Source organism: Haemaphysalis longicornis, unplaced genomic scaffold, assembly GCF_048455015.1.
Source record: "Haemaphysalis longicornis isolate Haplotype H1 unplaced genomic scaffold, Haemaphysalis longicornis Haplotype H1 scaffold_10, whole genome shotgun sequence".
In the NCBI taxonomy this organism is placed as follows: domain Eukaryota; kingdom Metazoa; phylum Arthropoda; class Arachnida; order Ixodida; family Ixodidae; genus Haemaphysalis; species Haemaphysalis longicornis.
Genome location: NW_027526204.1, coordinates 73,639,411 through 73,659,022, shown reverse-complemented (window position 1 = coordinate 73,659,022; position 19,612 = coordinate 73,639,411). Strand labels below are relative to the sequence as shown.

Sequence of the window (19,612 nt, the reverse complement as noted above, 5' to 3'; positions counted from 1 at the left end):
AGAGTTGTGGAAAAGCGAACGAGCGTATCGCTTTTCTTTATGCGGGGAGCTAGCGCCGCCTAGCGGAGCAGTTAGAAACTACTTTGAACGTATGGCGGTTTTAATACGGATGGCTCCAAAGAATTGTTGGCATCTCGTTGGCCTTTTACTATTATCACCGTTTGTCGGCTATTCGTGTCATTGGTGCGTGTTTGAGGCCATATCCATCCGTGAATTGCAGTTATCTTCACGTCAGTCGAGGAAACAGCAACGTGTGTGCGGAGGCTTACATTCTTGACGAGAACTAGAGCTGCTGCAAGTAGAGGTTTCGTAGTACGTCTGCGAATGTGCAGAATTGCACTGGATATTCAATAAACACTCTTGCATCTCAGATGTGAGGAAAATGTGTTTTCCACTTTCAGGAAGAGGGCGTTCGTTGTAACCCCTTATCGCGCTTATGTGCCTGATGGCATATTTCGCGGCCACCGGTCAAATCGAGCACTTATCGTGCATAATTGGTTGCTCCATCACGTGATTGTCGCGTGAAATAACTAGAAGATAAAAAACGTGGTCTCCATTTCTGTCATCTTTACGGCTGCCCCGAGGACAGTTCGAAAAACTTTTGATCACTTAGTACGGTTCAGGTGCGAAGTATTTAACCGAAGTGCGGCCAATAAAATGGAGGCGCCGTCAACAGTATGAAATGCGATAACATAAATCATACCCAGCTTCTCTCGGGAACCTAGAAAAACCACTTTAGGAAAATTATATTTGGCATAAAGCAAGAAGTCAATGTGAAGATTAAAACGCTGAAAGAACATTTCAGGTTTCTGAATATTTTTTTTGTGTAATTCGCTGTCAAATCTAACTCCCCATGCATTTCTATGGGATAGTTCCCATGGCTCAGGAACCCAGTCGCGCAACGTGCGCGTCTGGAAACTGTGCACAAAGCAAGTATTCAACCCAAATATTAGCTGTGCAAAAGAACTTTTCATTTCGCTAAAAAATTGCAGAGTAATCACTGTTGAAAGGACTGCGATGAGCGGGAAAGCTGCACATGTTGAATTACGCGAAAAAACACCATAGAAGTTCAAGACACTTCTATTCTTTAACTCATCTGTATCGTGGGTGACAAAAAAAAAAAAACAACAACAAAGATTCAGAAAAGTCGAAAAAAGAGCCGCGCATGGCTCTTCGTTACCAGCGGACAAAATATAATGAAACCAAAGCGTTAGCACGATTCCACATTTTTTTTTCATATTTTTTGTGTAAGTTATCGATTATAGACATAAAATTGTAACAGTCACGGTTAATCGAAAATGACATGTAGTTATGTGAACTCGAAATTTCGGACGGTGTGGCGAAGCAACCATCAGGTTGTTTATGGCTGAAAATCTACAACAAAAGCACCAGGCCGAACGAGGTGTCAGCGAATAAAACATAAGCGGACCACCTGTTTTGTTCAAACATTTGCGAGAGCAGAATGAAATGACGGATCAACAAATAGACACTCAGGAACGGTGAACGGCCTGACGTAACCCTTACACAACGACGTTCCCTTCGGCGATTTACCTTGAACCAGGAGCGTCGCAGTCACGGCGTCCCTCCCGATGTCATTGGTAACGATGCACGTGTAATTGCCGACGTCTTCAGCCGTCACTCTTTCGATGGTCAAAGTGGCGATGTTTCCCGTCACAGGAGTGGCGTACTTGCTATTCGTGTTGGTAACGGGCTTGCCCTCGTGAGTCCAGCGAATCTCGTAAGGTCCCGTGCCACGTGTCACGGCGCAGGGCAGTACAATCTTCTCTCCGAGGGCAATGTTTTTGTCAAACGAGAAGGGCATGATGACGGGAGGCGCTGTGGAAACAAGCATGCGAAGGTATTCACAGCGATTGGAAGGAAATGATGGAATTGGAGTGTACCGCAGGGCGACTTACATTTGTTCCCTTTGGCGCACGCAGCGAATATGACGAAGAATACGAAGACTTGCGGTGGGGAGAATCTTCGGCGTGTCATGACGTAATAGTGAGGTAATAATAAACATAATGCGGGACGGGTTTGTCAAGAACGCAACTTCAACTTTGACACCAGCGACCAAACGTACGCAACCGACTGAATCCGGCTGCAAATGACCGGGCTAGTATTTGTTTCGGAGATTTTACTTGCTATTGGACAAGTGGCGCCACGTGGCGGGAAATCCGTTAACTAATCCTCGTGAAAACGAACCGTGCGGCAGTATTCAAAAGAATGTGCAGTGTTGAGAGATCCAGCATTACGAAAACACGAACAGTCAGTACGATTTGCACAGTTTATCAGTAATTAAAAGTGCGAGAAATGAATACTTTGGAAGTGCCAACCGCACACGTTTTGTGTCGTTTTATAGCCGTTGCTAATGTGGCGTGGACAACTTAGCCCCATTACACCTCTTCCAGAAACAAAAATTTTTGTGCCAATATTATCCTGTGAGCATAAACAAACGCTTTTGGCAGAAAAGTGAAGGCTACGAGGCAGCAAGCTTAGAGGAACACGCGTATTTGGTTTTGCTGTTATCGGCACCAGCACCAGCACCACGGGACGACGATAGAGACAGGTTGAGCCCAGATGCCACTGCCTTCAATCTAACAACTCGTTTTCGAAGCGTGAAATAGCAGAAAATTGCACACTATATCAGACCAGGTTATACTGTCTGTGATAATCACAACGTGATTGGATGCGAAAAACCAAGATAAACCTCTCAATCACTACCGGACGTCCACAAGCAGAAAAAAGCAAGTATGCGGTTTTCGACTTGTAACAAAGCACGTAAACTGAAGTTCACAGTTCTTATAAAAGGGAGGAAGCGACGCATGGTGTCAAACTTTAAGTGAATTTCATTTAGAGTTCTTCAATTGTCTGCCGTAAGCAATGAAACCCCCAAATTTGACTTGGAGTCCAGCCAGCTTGGGCACCGCAAATGGCGTAAAGGCGTATAGATAACACAAGAGAATGCACGTCCTTGGAAAACAAGTTTTTTTTGCGGCTTTTGTCGTGGTTAATTATCGGGGAGAAAGCGGTCGCAACAGAAGAGCTGAAATCTCAACACGATGGTTATAAATGCCGAGCTGTCTGTGGTATAGCAAAACGGATACTCGGCGAAATGTGGCAGTATAGAATGCCTAAGCCTCCAAATAGCTCCATCACAGAGGGCGTTGCTAACTAGGCACTACCAACAGTAGTTCAATATTGTTAGGACAACTGGAACCACAACTTGTGTCGATGTCGCCATTATTTTTAGGTCATTGCACATGTCTTATTGCACGAAATGCATAATTTTTAATACGATGACGATTTCCTTGATCGACAGCATTGTACATGTTTACATGTGTATTAGCTGCCACAGTGGCTCCCAAATGAGAAAAATGTTATCACGACTTCCACTTTTTTTATTCGTTCAGTTTCCATCGGCGATGGAGGAAGAGAGGAAAAAAAGCTGCGTGAACAGCTTGAATTTAATTTTAAACCAGAACTAACTGAAAGGGGACGGTTAAATTGCAGTCTGCTTTCTGTACTGCCGGACTCGTATGCTATAAAACGATATTTGAATTTCGCGGCAACAGAATAAAGTGGGACTTGTTCAGGGCGATGAAGGGCCGCGCTTTCTTTGGGGGACGAAGTCAGACGGTGAAGTTTAATGTGATGACGGTTGCGTCGAGGGGAATACATGCCCTGACAGGTTTCCGTACAACGATGCATAAATAAGCCAGTCCATTACACTTCCAAATACCCAGGGTTGCCGAGATATTAATAAAAGCATCGCCAACAGTGCCGACACGCCCTCTGTTACGAGGAAATGGTACCATACGAATGGGCAATCACCCCCGTATTGCCCTTATTGCCAACAAAACGTATCATCTGACCTTCACCACCTCACGTTGGTGAGCAGCCATTTCGCGCTCCAAAGACAGGACTTGCTCCGTCACGTCCCTCCAGACACGGACACTCTACACCCTCCTAGTCACAACATCGATTTTCTGCAAGCACTAGGCAATTATGGCACACAGAGTGGCCTTGCGAGATTAGTGCAGCCTGGGGGTGACTACCCACACTGAGAAGAGCCTTATTAACATCATGGACGCAAAATGAGTGCTCAAAGAATGGACATTCAATTGTGCGACGAAGACCTTTTGCCTTCCCCCATCCCTTCACTTCCCTTTCCCCCATGCACTGCCTCCGGGCCTCCCCTTTCCTCCAATAAAGGTTTGAATCAATCAATCAAAAGCGAGCGTTTGTGTGCATCTTGTACACGTGCATCAATGACGGCGTGACAGCCTTTCTCAGCAGTGCTCTTACCTTCGATGAAAAGAGCTGCGGAGTAACTGGTGCTACCCGCGGTGTTCGAAGCCGTGCAGGTGTAGTTGCCCAAGTCCTCAGCGCTAATAGCTTCGATGGTCAGAGCAGCGACGCTTTCGGACAAAACCTTGACGTGTTTTCTTGAATCGCTGGCAACACTGTTTCCCTCGTGGGTCCAAGCAAACTCGAATGGTCCCGCGCCACTAGATACGACGCAAGTGATCGTAGTCTTCTGTCGGAGAACCGCGTTCTTTGGAAATGAGAACGGCATGATGACTGGTCGTCCTAGACAACAGATATCAGTGCCAACGAGAGCTCAACGAGAAGAAACACATGCATCGATGATTTGTTCGAGGGAGCTTACCGGAATCGCTGGTAACGTACGGAGTCATGAATAGCATTCCTACGATGAGAACGATATTTAGCTGGAATGCCATGTCGAGAACGAAGCAGCACAGGTGGAAGTGGCGTACTAGCTAAGCGTGCGTTGCGCGACTGATGCTTCGTGGTAGTGAAACACGTGAGGGTTGATGACGCCAATGCGGCGGCATTACTTGCTGAACGGACCACTAGCGCCACCTTGAAGCCATTTGTACAACTTGGAACTGCGCCCTCTCCAGGTGATTGAGAGAAACGCATGTCTGCAGCTGAAATTTCCCGCCGTTTTTTCTTGGAAGGCGGTAGTATTTTTTGTTTGTTTGCGGTATCCTATAGATAAGAAATGTTTCACGTTACACTTTTTTCAATTAGTATTTGACACATTGGCAGTGAAGGTCGCCATAGTGCAGGACATAAATTAATTTAGGCAACCTGGCTGGCGACCTTAAACGTCCACCGCAATCTCATTAACAAAGCCATTTTAATTTTCTTGCATGCATTAAAAATATAGTCTATACGGCCGAGTTGTAAGTTCGTTGTAAGTTCGTAAGTCAGTAGTAAGTACGATGTAAGTACGTAATTACAGATCTCATGTTGAAATGAACTTCACGAATTTAGTCAGCGCGCAGTTACTGTGCAACGTTCTTAAAGATTGCTGGCATTCTTTTACGCAACACTTTCGGTTCTTCCCTCGTAAATGTGCATGCACGCTGCGTCATCTAGAAGTTCGTGGTCATGAATCGGCCATTCTTGTTTTCAGTGCAGTTTTCTTAGATTTCCAACTGAGTGAATGTGGCAGAAAAGCGGCGCGTTTCGCATGTCATTTTATGCGTTAATGCCCATAACATGTCCTTGTAGACCATCGATACAAAATGCCTTGCGCTTTTGAATAATGGCGAATAATTCAGAACTTTGATTCGAATTCGTGCTCCCACCTGTTGTGCTTTCGGCGTTCACTGTTCACTTCAAGTTTAAAAACAGTCGCATTCATTACACAGGATCTGCGCTGTGGGAAACGGTGCTCTCACCTTCGACGACAAGGGCCGTGCTGTAACTGTCGAGGCCGTGCGCGTTGGTCACCGTGCAGGTGTAGTTACCGAGGTCTTCTGCAGCGACTCTCTCCAGCGTCAAGGTAGCGATGTTCGCCGTGTCCTCCTTGACGTGTCTCGTAGCCGTATTAACTACGCGACGGTCGTTGTGGGCCCACTCGAAGCGAAAGGGCGCCAGGCCGCCGACCACGACGCAGGCAACGGTGGCCCTCTGGCCGAGGGCGATGTTTCGGGAAAATACGAACGGCTGGATCTCCGGTGTCGAAGGGCGGGACCGAGTCACGCTCCTCTGAAGTCTCATCGGTCTCGGTAAAACCATCATCTCGTTTGATAGGCTCACTGACTGACTCCACGACGTCGGGCCGTGAGCTGCACTCGCAGTCGTGGCGGCAACACTTGCGAGGAAATAAGCTAACCATGACCACCGAAAGAAGATAAAGCCTACAATTAGTGCCATCGCGAATGAGAAATCCCCGCGTTTTCTCTGCCTGGAAGGCGCACTGCGCCCACTTCTGCGTCGCTGAGCTTCGGCTTGAATCCAAGAGGGCGACGGGCTGCTAGCGCCGCCTCGTGCGCATACCTGACACTGCATCAGTGGCTCCATCTCTAGAGAAGCGCACCAGTGTCGCGGTAATCGGAGCTTTCCCGCTTCTGCTATGAAGGCTAGCCACCATACTTGTGTTCAACTAGCTAAAAGTTAGAAGTGTTAACGAGCTGAAGAAACATTGGAAAGGCGATAGCGTACGTGCTATTCTGCGCACAACTATATGAATACAAGAAGTTATATTCCAGTAAATGTGCTTATAATTACCACTGCTGCTACTGCGACTACTATGAGATGCAGGAGTCATCAGCTGGTTTTAGGCACATTCTCTGTTTACTTAACATGATTTTTTTTTGTTTCAGGCTGGGAAACCGCACGTTGGAGCAATCAGCATTCCGGAGAGATACCACAGCATTCTCTACTAGCGACAGATGGCCGGTAAGGATGCGCTGCCGTTGTGTGCGGGAAGCGACGAGACTATTCTAAGCGTTTCTTAAGTGAAGCGAGACCTGCAACAAGCCTCATGGTTGGTTCTATTTTCTTTGGCGACAAAAGACAAGAATTCGATTCAGAGGGTTCTCGTCCCGAGGCACCGGATCGCGGTCACAACTTTCTCGTGGCTGCTTAATGTGTTTTAGTGCTTCCTGTGCGCTTAAACGTGATTGAATGATTAACAACTAATATGTGCTCCATGTTTTCCCTACTTGACTCTTAGCAGCGCCGGCCGTTCATTGTTGGTTGTGGAAGCCGCAACGTTCTTCGGGCACAGTTCGGAGAGGTTAAAAGTTCACAGGAGTCTTGGCGGGGTCGAGCCACACTATAGTTAAATTGCCGGCGCCGACCTGAGGTTCTGGGGCGCACGTCAGGAATGCTCGCTTGGCAAAACGAACCCTAGCACTAGTTTGGCGAACTTTTTATGACTTACTTTTTATGTCCTCTTAAACTGCCCTCTTTTGTTGCTCCCGTCGTATTAACAGTGTCCAAGCAGGTCGAAGTTCGTGTGCATGCCCACACCAAATAGGGTAGAATGTTTTTCCAGTGGCGGGTGACACAGCACCGCAGCGAATTGTGCAACCAAACAGCAGAAACAGCAGATAGTATACCTTCGAGCGACGAGAGGGCTTTTCATCGGAAACTGCCGTTTTGCGGTGCCGCGCTCCGATTCGGGTGTTTAAACGCATTGTAGCTGAAAGTCAGGCTCTCATTCGGGAAGCAGAAATAGGACATTGACAGCAAAAGAGCGAAAGGTTCATCAGTCGGTCTGTTTTTCTCCACCCGTGGTGGAGAGTCGTGGAGTCGTACCAACTCGCTCAGTCATTCGTTTAGCATTTCAAATGCAACGTAAAAAAAAAAAGATACAGGCGTTCCCGTTAAAACCCTGAAATTTCAAGAAAGCAAAACTTAGAAAAGCAAAAATTTGAACGATCTGTGACGTATACGCACTCGCGTAGGGAGTGCACGCTTATAAATTCGGGGGCCTTCACCTCGGACCCGCTTTGAGTATGTAGAACACAGCAAGGTTCACTGACCGGAAGAATCAACGTCCCAGTATCTCTTCCGACGGCGAATGAACGCAGTAAGGAGGGAATAGTATTCGTTCACGTAGTGCCATACGAACGCAAGGCGCCGTCACGTGGTTCCCGCGTCGTGACAAGCGGGCGTCACGTGTCGGCTCTCGCGTCGTAGTTGCATTCAGCGCACGCCGGGAGCGCTCTAGTCGCGCGTGACTACCATCGCAGTTTCCCCAGAACGCCAAAAATAATGCTATTGCTGCTAAGAATGTAACCGACACAAAACTTAACTGGAAACAAATGAAATCTTACCGTCGGCTTTCACCTCAACTTGAACTAGGAGGCGGCATGCGGAGGTATTCTTATTCTGTCAGCAGAATGCGCTAAGAGCTGCTCGTAGAATTTTCTAAGCTCTGTTGAGTGAAACGCATCTGTACGTTATGCGGGATATCACGGCTGACATTATGAGGGGTGTAAATGGTGCGGCAGGTTGCAGAGGAGCTCATCCTAAAATCAGCACTGAAATTGTACGTACGAAACGCGAGTTCAGCGACTGTCATACGAAGAGGTACATTGTTATCGTCGAAGTGGGTCTGAAACTTTTAGGGCAGCTTTCGTCAGAACTGAGATGGTTATCACGCATGCACGATCTCCGAAAAACAATTCTGGTCGCGATATCAAGCTTCCGTTTTCTCTCAGCAGGTGGAGACAGCGCGCGAAGTTTAATTTTCCATTCGAAACATGCGGAAGTAAATCTCGAACCCCGGAATTCAATTGGGGTAGGCACCGTTTGATAATTACGGTACGTTATCGTCGCCAGTATGTACCGATCCGCGCCGCGTCTCAAAGAAAGGTTTCTGAACAATTAAGCGTACAAGGTCAACGTTCGCAGAGTTACGCTGGTGTTCGCGTCTTCATGAATAGATGGCGCCACAGCGACTGACTTTCCCGAAACCGTACAAAGCATCAGCTGCGTGAAAACTCTCCCAGGAATAGTTTGAGAAATACGGTACCGTCATAAGCCTACCTTCAACGATAAGCGCAGCAGTGGCAGTGTCGCTGCCGAAGTCGTTCCTCACAGCACAGGTGTAGTTGCCGACGTCTTCTGCAGTGACCTGCTCGATCGTCATCGTCACTATGTTGTCGACGACAACACGTGAGTATTTGCGCTTGCTGTTCGCGAGGGTCTTTCCGTCGTGCATCCACACGAAGTCGAACGGCTTTCGACCCACCGCGGCTACGCAGGTGACGGTGACGCTCTCACCGAGATTGACGTTCGAGGGAAAGGCCCACGGTTGGATTCGGGGCTGATCTGTAGGAAAGACGGCCACGCTTTGTTTCTTGCGCTTAACACGAGCGACTGAATTTAAAACCTCAGGAGTATTTACCTGGCGTCGCTCCGTGGGCGAACAGAAAGGAACTGAAGGCGAGGAACACTCCAATATATTCGACCATTTTTCCAGCGGTGTACACGTCTTCGATATTCCAGTGGAGGCTGTCAAGGCGCAGGCATCCAGACGGCGGCGGTATTGGTGATCTGTGCGACTGCGGCAGCGGGGTTCTTTTTGACCGCAGTTCCTGGCTGCGGACTGCTAGCGCCACACGTTGACTGCTATCGTAACCACGGGAAGCGTGTTTGCCGGAAATTACTTCCAGATGGCGCTGCGGGCGGGCGTGTGCATCATCATCATGCATAACCGCCATTAACTGCTTGTAGCCATAAATAACGCTCGTCGGTAAATTATTTGAATCGGCACCCATACATGTACGTTTTTAGTACATACGCATACATGCTGATGATGCCGGCATATCCTAACTGCTCCCCCGCGTTTTCGCCGTTCCATCACAATTCCTAAGCACATCGCTAAGAATGCCAGCTATGGTTATCGGACCGTGTAAGAAGAATAATTCCTTCCCTCAAAAATGCTCAGTAATTTGCTTTTATATATATCTGGAGCTCTCTGCTTTAAATGACGCAAGAATCCAAGAACGGCCTTTGTAGCCTTTGTAGGAGGTGTTTGTCCGCAACGCCGAACAGTAGAACAAAGAAAATCTTGGAAACAGAGTTCAGATTTCTTGTTGAGTATTATAAACCACACAACAACTACAAAACATTGTCTTGCGTTCAGTTCTGGTGGGAATTGCATTTACCAGCCAATCTTTCATCAATTGCAATCAACTCTAGCGAGAAGCACCGTGGGTAAATTTTTCGATAAATCACGTGTTATATTCAGAGTCTGCGGCCAACCTAGACGACACTAACGAATACGACGCGCACATAGGTGGCTTAGCCAAACAGAAGAAAATTCGAAAACCCTAACCACAAGAAGGTCGGCTGACATCTAACAGTGCAACCAAAACCGTATGCCAGTCCTTCAAATGCGAAACACTGACCTGTAACGAGCAGTTCAGCGCTGTAGGTATCGCTCCCAACCTCGTTCGAAGCACGGCACGTGTAGTTGCCCACGTCCTCCGCAGCCACCTTCGGGATGGTCAGCGTAGAAATCGTTTTTGCCAGCAAAGCGGGTACTGCTCGACTTCCCCCAGCAACAGGTTGGCCATCTTTGAACCAGCTGAACAGTATCGGCTGCTGTCCCCTGATTGCGATGCACGACACTACCAGAGTCTCCGAGAGGGGGTGGTCCTTTGGGAAGTAAAATGGCTGAAGCCTGGGAGCCTCTGCGAACATGCACGGAACGTGAGGCGTTGGAAAATCGGTTAGAAAAAAAAAATACATGGGCGCCTATGCGTGCCGGTTTTGCGGTTCTTGAAAGTGTTACCTGGTGGAGTCGCTGTACTTGACGTCATGGAAATCGCGAGTAGGAAGCAGACTGTTCCGACAGCGGCTGGAGAAGCCATGGCGATGATCTCACTCTTCGGCGTGTGGAGCGTTTTCTGGCGCCCGAGTTAGTGCCAGACGGGAGGGACACGCGTTAGCAGACGTTGATACGGACTACTAGCGCCACGTTTTGGCAGCTGCAGCAACTAAAGAACCGCGCGATTTGTATTGAGAAGCGCCTTTGAATGCGGTATGTTTCGAATGGACTTTTGAGTACTGCATGAACCTGCTATTTTGTAACCCGTGGTGGCGACCTTCGGTGAAACGAATTGTTGCAATCTAGTTTGATTGCTTGCCGCGACATTGACCTTTTAAAAAAAAATGGAAGGCTGACGTTTTCAAATTTGGCGTGTCTGTACTTGGCGGGTGAAGCTGGTTGAAGAATCGTTGCTGCATAAAAAGAAGTAAGGAGAATAATTGCTGCATAAAGTAGGATTTATTTTAGTGACTTAGGGACATCGGCAGTAAGTGGACCCAGGATTAGATTCCACGCCGACAGAACTTGCAGTGAAACGTAAGCACCGCCTTCCGCCGGTGTTCATTGTTAAAATGTGATATATTCCGGTATGAGAACGGCAATAGCTAATGCAGTGTATCATTCTGTCGAAGCGACAGCCCCGGATGTCAGCGCGGCGCGCGTTTTAAAGGAGATTCCGCTTAATGCGTGGGATCGCCTGCCTTTTCTCAGTACGTAGTTTGTTTGTCGTCGCTGCAGTAATATGTAAGCAAATTAAGTGTGGAAAATCACAGAAACTACTTCTGTCAAATTCAAAATACGCGCCGCGAGGCGCGCTTTCCGCCGCGCGGAGGAACAACAAGCTGCCGCTATGAGGCGCAGTGGCAACTTCCGTTTTCTTTCTTAAGTTGTACCTGCTGGTTAAGCCGTACTACCTGTTTGTACGTATCATTTTGCTTCCGGATAGCGGAAGTGTGGAACGGCAAACGAAACATTTTTATTTTCCTGTGGAAAACCGCAGAATTGCGCAGTAAATTGACATGACTAGCGTCACTAAATATAGGCTTTGAGAGTATCGGCAGTCTTTTCTCTCATTGTTATGTGCCGCCAGGATTTTCATTGGGCGGTCGGCACCACGGGATATTTGTTGACATATGGGCGCAACCATATGGTTTCTGGGCGCCTCTCTCTCTCTCTCTCTCTCTCTCTCTCTCTCTCTCTCTCTCTCTCTCTCTCTCTCTCTCAGCTGCGTGGACGCTAGAGCGGCCGGTCACACTCTTCCCGTCACAACCGGCGGCGGTTTCGTTGGGAGAGATGGCAACACTGCAAGCCAGAAACAAAATGGCCCCTAGACGTTTCCGGGTGCACGGAGTGGCGGTACTCTTAAAGGAGCCATGAAGAGAAAATACAAGTTCGTTTTATTTGAAAGAACTGGGATTCAGCATCTCACTCAGCTCCATTAGAGCCACAAAAGATGTTTTTTAACGAAAAAAAAGCAAGAAGTATTTAAAATCTTTCAAATTTTGCGCCACAGTGACGTGTTATGAGCAGGAATGACGTCATACGGGCCAACAATAAAATATAATTTTCAGTGCGTTAACTGCACGTTAGCATTCAAGTGATGCGGTCAAATGAAACTAGAGGCCCCATTACAGACGTCCAGTCCTGTGTCGTCGCGACAGGTCAGTTAGGCGGCCGCCAATCGCACAAACAAGGTTCCGTGACGTCATAGAAAAGTTGCGGGAAATTGCCTAGGGGGTCGCCACGGCTTCACACGTTTTCTTTAATATCTCCATTATTTGTTCGAAGATTGTGATGATATTGGTATCATTGTTATCGGGACGAAGCAGTCTTTCTAATAAACCCAACTTGTATTTTGTCTTCATGGCTCCTTTAAGCGTAGCTTATTTAGTGACGCTAGATATGACTAAAAAAAAGTACTTCAAAAAAATACCAGCCACAATAAGCTCTGCCGTGAAGCCGTCGCTTCCCAATTGGTTCGAAGCGTGACACGTGTAGTTGCCGACATCTTCCGCGCCGACGCTGAAGACGGTCAGGACGGACACGGATTCGGTTATCATATTGGACACGACCTTCCGACTGCCGACGGGCAAGGAACGACCGTCTTTGAGCCACACGAAGTCCAGCGGCTGTGCGCCTTGACTCGCAATTCAGGTGGCAGCCAGAGTCTGGCCCAGAGGATGATCCTTCGGGAATATTTAAAGCGAATGGGTGAAGCCTGGGAGGCCGGTCTGCGGACGCGAAATGCATCATACGCTCCTCGTACGGACCCCACAGCGTGAGAAGCCAGCGAGAGATGGGCGACGTCGATTGGTGAATAGGTTTGCCTACCTTCTGTAGCTTGAGCGCGCGATGCCCGGGCCGCCACTGCTAAGAGGATGGCGACTAGCATGACTTGAGAGAACGGCAACGAGGGCCGATAAAAAGAGAACGATTTCTGCACCGTCGGCGGCGTCCTTTGCTGCATTGCAGAGTTGCCGGAAACCTCAACAGCCTATTGGGTATTTGCACTCTTAAAAAAAAGGTCGGAACATTCACTAATGGAATACTAACAAGTTACTTGTCCCAGTATACATTAGGTACTTAGTAACTGGAGGTAGTAAATGTAGCACTTGTCAGAGTTACTAACCGAAGCAGGCAGTAAGCACCACTACCCCCACTAGTAAAGTCCTAGCGATAGCACTTTTCTGAGCTACATGCGTTTACTAACTGGCCATGCACAACCTAGTCATCAGCACGACCTTAATCTAGTGCTACCACTTCCTACACTTAGTTAATGTACTAACCATGCAGTTGTTAGTGCCAGAGCCTACGTACAAAACCGCGGGGTAGTAAGGTTCGTAAGGAGTTAGTAAATACGGCCGTTACTACCTTTTTACGACCTTTTTTATTAAGAGTGTGGTGCGATTGCGCGGAGTAGGACATGTGGCGCCACACTGCAATGCTTCTTCTAACTACGATAACAGGGTCGAACAACGCGTGAAAATGACAGCGAAAAGGAAACTAATAATGACGTCTGGGATGAGCTAGAGGACAGATTTTACGCCCCATTTTCCGTTTGGATTTTAGAGCCTTCGAACAGTTTCTTTCAGTCACGCGAGTTAGTAACCGAACCAATAATCTGATCTACACCGTCTTGGCTGGTCGCAGAGTGATCGCAGGACGTCTGCCGCAGTTTGTATAACCGGTATTGCTAAACGTAGCTGAGGCACGTGACATAGAACGACGGAAAGTCTGTTTTCCGAAAAGGTTACTACACCACGCTTGGAGCACGGATCGTTACGCAGGCTCGACAGCACGATTATATTTAAAAAAAAAGTAACGCATACAATAGTGCACTATGGTACGGGCGTTCTAGTTTTATCGCAAATTCTGATATGTATAGAAAAACCACAGGTAAATGCCGTTATTATCACCGTACTAGTAAATTAGCTTAGCCGCTCACCGGTAACAAGCAGTTCGGAGGCGACTGTGTCAGATCCGGCCGCGTTGCTGACGGTGCAGCTGTAGTTTCCGATGTCTTCAGCACCCACGTTGGAAATGGTTAGCGAAGACAGCGTTTCCGAATGGTGCTTCACAGTGACTTTCTGGCTGGGGGCGATTCTCGCGCCGCTTTTCAGCCAGACGAAGGTCAAGGGTTCGGCGCCTTCCAGAACCGCGCAGTGGACGATGACCTTGTTGGGCATGGGCTTGCTCGTTGGAAATGCGAACGGCTGTAGCTTCGGCGCTTGCGCTGCAGTTAAGCCAACACTGAAGGCTTTAGCGCGGTAATGGGGAATAAGGTGTTACTTATTTTAAGGCGACAGAACGCGAGGGCGCCTTACCTGAGCAGTCGAGGCGGTGTGTCAACGCTGCCAACACAACAGCTGCTGCAAGGAGCGAAATTAATGTGGCCATTGCTTTCTCTAGCGTCGCAGTAGGCCGCCACTGCGCCTATGAGCGTTAGCGCTCTGAAGCCACGGAGCCGGCGAAGGCGACAGTGTACGGACAACTAACGCCACCGAGCGGTGGCACAGCCAAGTACTTTTACTCTCCGGGCGGCGTATTCACAAACCATATCCCGCAAGGGAATGCGCCTGCTTGGAGCGAGTTTGACAGCCGAAATGTCCTTAAAGGAGCCACGAAGAGAAAATACAACTTCGTTTAATTTCAGTGAACTAGGATTCAGTATCTCACTCAGCTTCATTACAGCCCCAAAAGATGTTTTTTAACGAAAAAAAAGCAGGAAGTATTTAAAAACTTTCAAATTTCGCGCAGTGACGTGTTATGAGCAAGAATGACGTCATACGGACCAACAATAAAACATAATTATCAGTGCGTTAACCGCACGTTAGCATTCAAGTGATGCGGCCAAATGGAACTAGATGCCCAATTACAGACGTCCAGTCATGTGTCGTCGTGACAGGTCAGTTAGGCGGTCGCCAATCGCACAAACAAGGTTGCGTGACGTCATAGAAAAGTTGCGGGAAATTGGCTAGGGGGTCGCGACTGCTTCACACGTTTTCTTTAATATCTTCGTTATTTGTTCGAAGATTGCTATGATATTGGTATCATTGTTATCGGGACAAAGCACTCTTTCTAATAAACCCAACTTGTATTTTGTCTTCATGGCTCCTTTAAAGCAGAGAATTATGAACATTCGCCTGCTGTAGCTAGCATTTGCTCAGCTACGGGATAAAACCACCCGGGTAAAAAAAAAAATCTGAACCAAGACGACCTAACTCCTGATAAAATCCCGGTAGTGTACAAAAATATTTAGCAGAGGTAGCCAAGACTGACATAAAAGAGACCAAACAACCAAGAAGTACAAAACCAAGTACAAAACAAAAGTTAGAAATGGGCTAAATGATACAAAACCACCCGAATTTTTGCTTATTTTGCACAAACTCGCCATCCATAAACAGATACTACGTTCGATTTAAAAAAAATGTGATTCAAGCAAAACAATTTTTAAAAAATGACTTCTGGGGATTTTGACCCTGGTTAGTGCGACCCATAGCCAGAAACGGAACCTCTATATCACGAGTAAGAAGCGCGTGGATATATGATCACACGAGTCCATAGATGGCGCCACGCGTCATGGGCCTCAACGGGGTATGGTGTGAATGCACCTCGGGGCGCAGTGTGTGATCGTTAAAAGATGAGAAAGAATACCATCTGTTGGCCTGAGAAAGGAAGATGTGCTTTGTCTCAGCTTTTAACAGTATTTGGGTAGTTTCCGAATTTTCATTTCGGGCTCATAAGTGAAGAAAGTTCACGGGATGTCGACTGTGGCATCGCCATATGTTGGTGCAGTCGCGAACATCAGCGCGGCGCAACGGACGACGGTTTTTAGCGCTTGGATATAACGAAAAATAACATGCGGGTGAAAGTGCGGCGAAGTCTGCCAAAAACGAAACTATGCAACTATTAGTGTGGTAGTTGTTGAAGGGTTCTCTGCTGTTCTTGGAACCTGAGATTAGTTCGAATGCTTTGAACTGCAGGACATGTACTTCTTAGCTTCGCACTCTGTCTTCGCGTGGTGAGCTTCTAATCGCAGTTTGGCCGCCGCTTTTACTCATGTTGCGCGCGACGGGTTGGGCGAAGCAGTTTGTCGGCTCAAAATGTGGACCGCCCTCCGGTTGCTGGCGATCGCAAGGTTCATGTGAAAGAGCTGAGCAAAACAGTATCCTTTTCCCGGTTCCCCTTCTATCAACGAAAAACAAAAAAACAAAAACAATTCCCCGTAGAAGTTTTGAACGGTCATGCTCTCGGAACTATGTTACCTCAGGCTCGGAGGTGTGTATAAGAAGCATCCAATAGCTTGTTGAAACGATGAGTAGAACCAGGCAATGCCTAATTGGCCGACCCGCTACTTCTCCCACCTCAGTTTACCGCTACTGAGGCTATCACGCCCAACTTCCACAGAAAAATGAGCGGAGAGCGGCTATCATTTTGAGCGGTCAAGCCCGGGTCCACCAAGGTTCGGTTTGCGAAGCAGGTGGGGTTTGAACGTTGCATTTCGTTAACAGCCTTGTTACGCGCTAGAGATACCGTAAACCTGCTCACCAGTGACGACGAGTTGCGATGTCGTGCTGTCCGATCCGGCGGCGTTGCTAACCGTGCACGTGTAGTTGCCAATGTCTTCGGCGCTGACGTCCGGTATTGTGAGCGATGACACAGTTTCTGATAGGAATTTCATCTGTACCCTCTGGCCATTGTGGAGTCTCCGGCCGTCCTTGAGCCAAACGAACTACAGTGGTTCACTTCCTTCGAAGACGACGCAATGCACGGTTACTTTCTTCGAGGTTTGCTTGATGGCGGGAAAGCTGAAAGGTTGAACCCTTGGCGGTTCTCCTGAAAGAAGCCCGACTGGTTAACGTTCCTCCCAAGATTCGAGCGGAAACCTAGCGGCGTTCAGGTCTGCGGCTTTGCGAACTTTCGTCGCTCTCACCTGCGAATTCTGTTGTTCCGTGCGCCACGATGCAGACGGCGATACAAATCCGCAAAAAAAGCTCCATTCGTAGCGATGCGGCGTTCGGCTTGGTGTAGTCTGAGCGAATAGCTTTGCGCGTCGTCTTCGGCGACTCTCTGCGGCCTTCTGTTGTTAGCGGACCGTCGCGTGGCAAAGCCAACTGCAGCCAGTGGGCAATGAGTGGACTACTGGCGCCACACCGTGGGGAATCGGGGAACTAACATGGGCGGCAAAATATGCTTGTTCGAGCAGAAATAAATCGAACACAGTTGTTTCTACGGGGATGCAGTATCGTGTGTGTTTCTTAGTGCTAGAAGTAAAGGCTATTTATTTTTGTTTAACATTTATATCTATTTGTAGACCTCGGTACTGGTGACGATAGGAAACGACCCGGTAATCTTCTTTCGCAGCAACCGTTACCAAGAAATACATTTATCGGACGTGAACAAATACCGATGTTGTGTCCAGTTTCTTCCCAGCAAGCTGGAAAAGGCATTTTATCTCATCCCGTACTGAAGTGACCGTTAACCTTTGTTTTAAAGCAGATTCTACCTCCGAATAGGTGTTGCTTTTTTAAACCGAGCCAATAAAATCAGCGTGTGTTGGTTGAAGTACCCTGCTTAGAGGTAGACATTGTTGCACAGTATCCATATTCACGCAGCAAAAGCGAATTTCGGGCCAGTTGGTTTGGAATCATGATATAACAGCGCAGGGAACAAGACAAGGAGCAGAAAGACACGGGACGAGCACTGCCCCTGTCTTTCTCGCTGCCCGTGTCTTTCTGCTCCTCGTCTCGCTCCCTGCGCTGTTATACCACGATCCAAATTCATCTTGTAAACGGGTTTGCGTTTGTTGACAAACTGTGGTGACAAAAGCTTAGTAACGATTACACCGACGCGTACGTGCTCGCGCTTGCGATAGATGGCGCTTCGTGTCCTTAATAGAACAGCGGGGGGAGAAAAAAAGGGGGGTGGGAGCGATGAGAGTTGAAAACAGGGGTGAGGGCGAATGGGGGGAGGCAAATCTGTAAGGTTAGCTAAGAGTGGGGCAAGTAAGTGGAATAAAACAGGCAGGCCGGTTGCTGACAACCGACGCCCCGATTAAAAGGGAAAGGCACTAATCATCATCATCATCATCACTCGTACGATTTTACAGACAAATCTGGACGAAAGGCGCAACGGTTCAGTGAATCAAAGGAGGGTAGGTCGATAGGCTATGCGCCGGTATTGCCAAAGCACGGAAGAAGGGGTAGATGAGTCTCTCCCCGCAAACTGAGCGCCATTTGGTGCCACGGAAGCACGAACTACGCATGCGCAACTAAGGGAAACCGGCCACCGACCGGCTTTACGCTGTCAACCAAGCAAAGCGGACGACGGCGTAGCGTTGCGCCTTCGTGGTGGCAATGTTCGGGCTGTAGAGACGGGAGTGTTGCACAAGATAGATCTGTGCAACACCAGCGCAGTGTTATGCTGTGCAGGACGGATACGTAGCGCTATTGCCCTTGCCGTAACAGTGCGAGAAACGGCCGCGAAGTTTGACCGTCTTGTGGCGACCTTGCTGATTTCTCCGTACGTCAAATGCACAATAAAAGAGAACAGCGATATTGTACGCACCAGTTACCAACAGAGGTGCAGTGAACGTGTCGCTGCCTTCGCTGCTCGATACTCCGCACGTGTAGTTTCCGATGTCCGCCGCCGACACTTCGTGGATAGTGAGAGTAGACATCTTGGCAGTGGCCTGCTCGACGGTGAACTTAGCACCGCTGCTGATCTCGCTGCCGTCCTTGGCCCACGCAAACTTCAGGGGCGGTTGTCCTTCCATTGCGAAGCAGGACACGGTAATGTCCTTGCCGAGGCGGTGCTTGCTGGGAAAGGAGAACGGCTGGATCCTAGGCTTTTCTGGAACGTTCGAACGGAAAGCCTTAGTGCTCCATTTGATGTCGGTAGAGTTTTTTTTTTTTTTTTTTTTTTGCAAGGCACGCGCTTAGCACCGTCATAGAGTAGCGATAATGTTACTGATGATGAAATTAAAACAGCCGTAGCTTACCGATAGCGGAGTCTTCTGGCATGCTTGCGACGAAAACGAACAGGCAACCGAAAACACACGCTGTGAAGAAGCTCATTTCTCGGTTTGAGTGTGAAGCGGTCGAAACTGAGCAGCGCTTGGCAAAGTGTATCTCTCACGGACTCTCGTCTGCATTTATGGAGAGCGAGAGGGGTTTGAAAACGTGGTGATGGAGCGCTTTGTCCTGAAACAATATAGTATCACGGACAGCTAGCGCCTCCTATCGCACGAACGGGAAACATAGTGACCCGGCAACACTGCCCGTGTACCCCTGTCGCGCGGGAAATTCAAGTGAGCATTTGGTAATCATTGAACTTTCAAGTTCTCTTCCTCCCTGCAAAAAAATCGCCCTGTATGCCATATAAATCAGTAGCAGGTGCTTGAAGCACGCGACAAATCTGTTATGAGATTTGACCAGGTGAGCAATTAGTTGAGGCGCGATGTTGTCGAACGGTTGGTTGAATGACGATAGGCGTAATGACAACTTA

At 48.2% G+C, this 19,612-nt stretch overlaps 1 protein-coding gene across 7 annotated transcripts in view; it reads right to left on the bottom strand.

The window, feature by feature from the left end:
• The window catches only part of LOC144158761 (cell adhesion molecule Dscam1-like), a 172,348-nt gene that overhangs the window by 113,205 nt on the left and 39,531 nt on the right, over positions 1-19,612 (bottom strand). Inside the window, exons 1-2 of one of the 7 annotated variants that reach the window (XM_077689883.1) lie at positions 19,107-19,234; positions 18,674-18,958 (exon numbers count right to left, since the gene is read on the bottom strand). The exons of 3 other annotated variants lie outside the window; for them this stretch is intronic. In XM_077689883.1, coding sequence (XP_077546009.1) covers positions 18,674-18,958; positions 19,107-19,182 — 361 coding nt within the window. In that variant the 5' untranslated portion in view covers positions 19,183-19,234. Of the gene's footprint in view, positions 1-1,551; positions 1,836-5,714; positions 6,052-8,817; positions 9,103-9,178; positions 9,261-18,673; positions 18,959-19,106; positions 19,235-19,612 lie in introns of those variants that run through there. 3 more of the 7 variants (XM_077689889.1, XM_077689893.1, XM_077689898.1) reach the window with 3 other exon arrangements.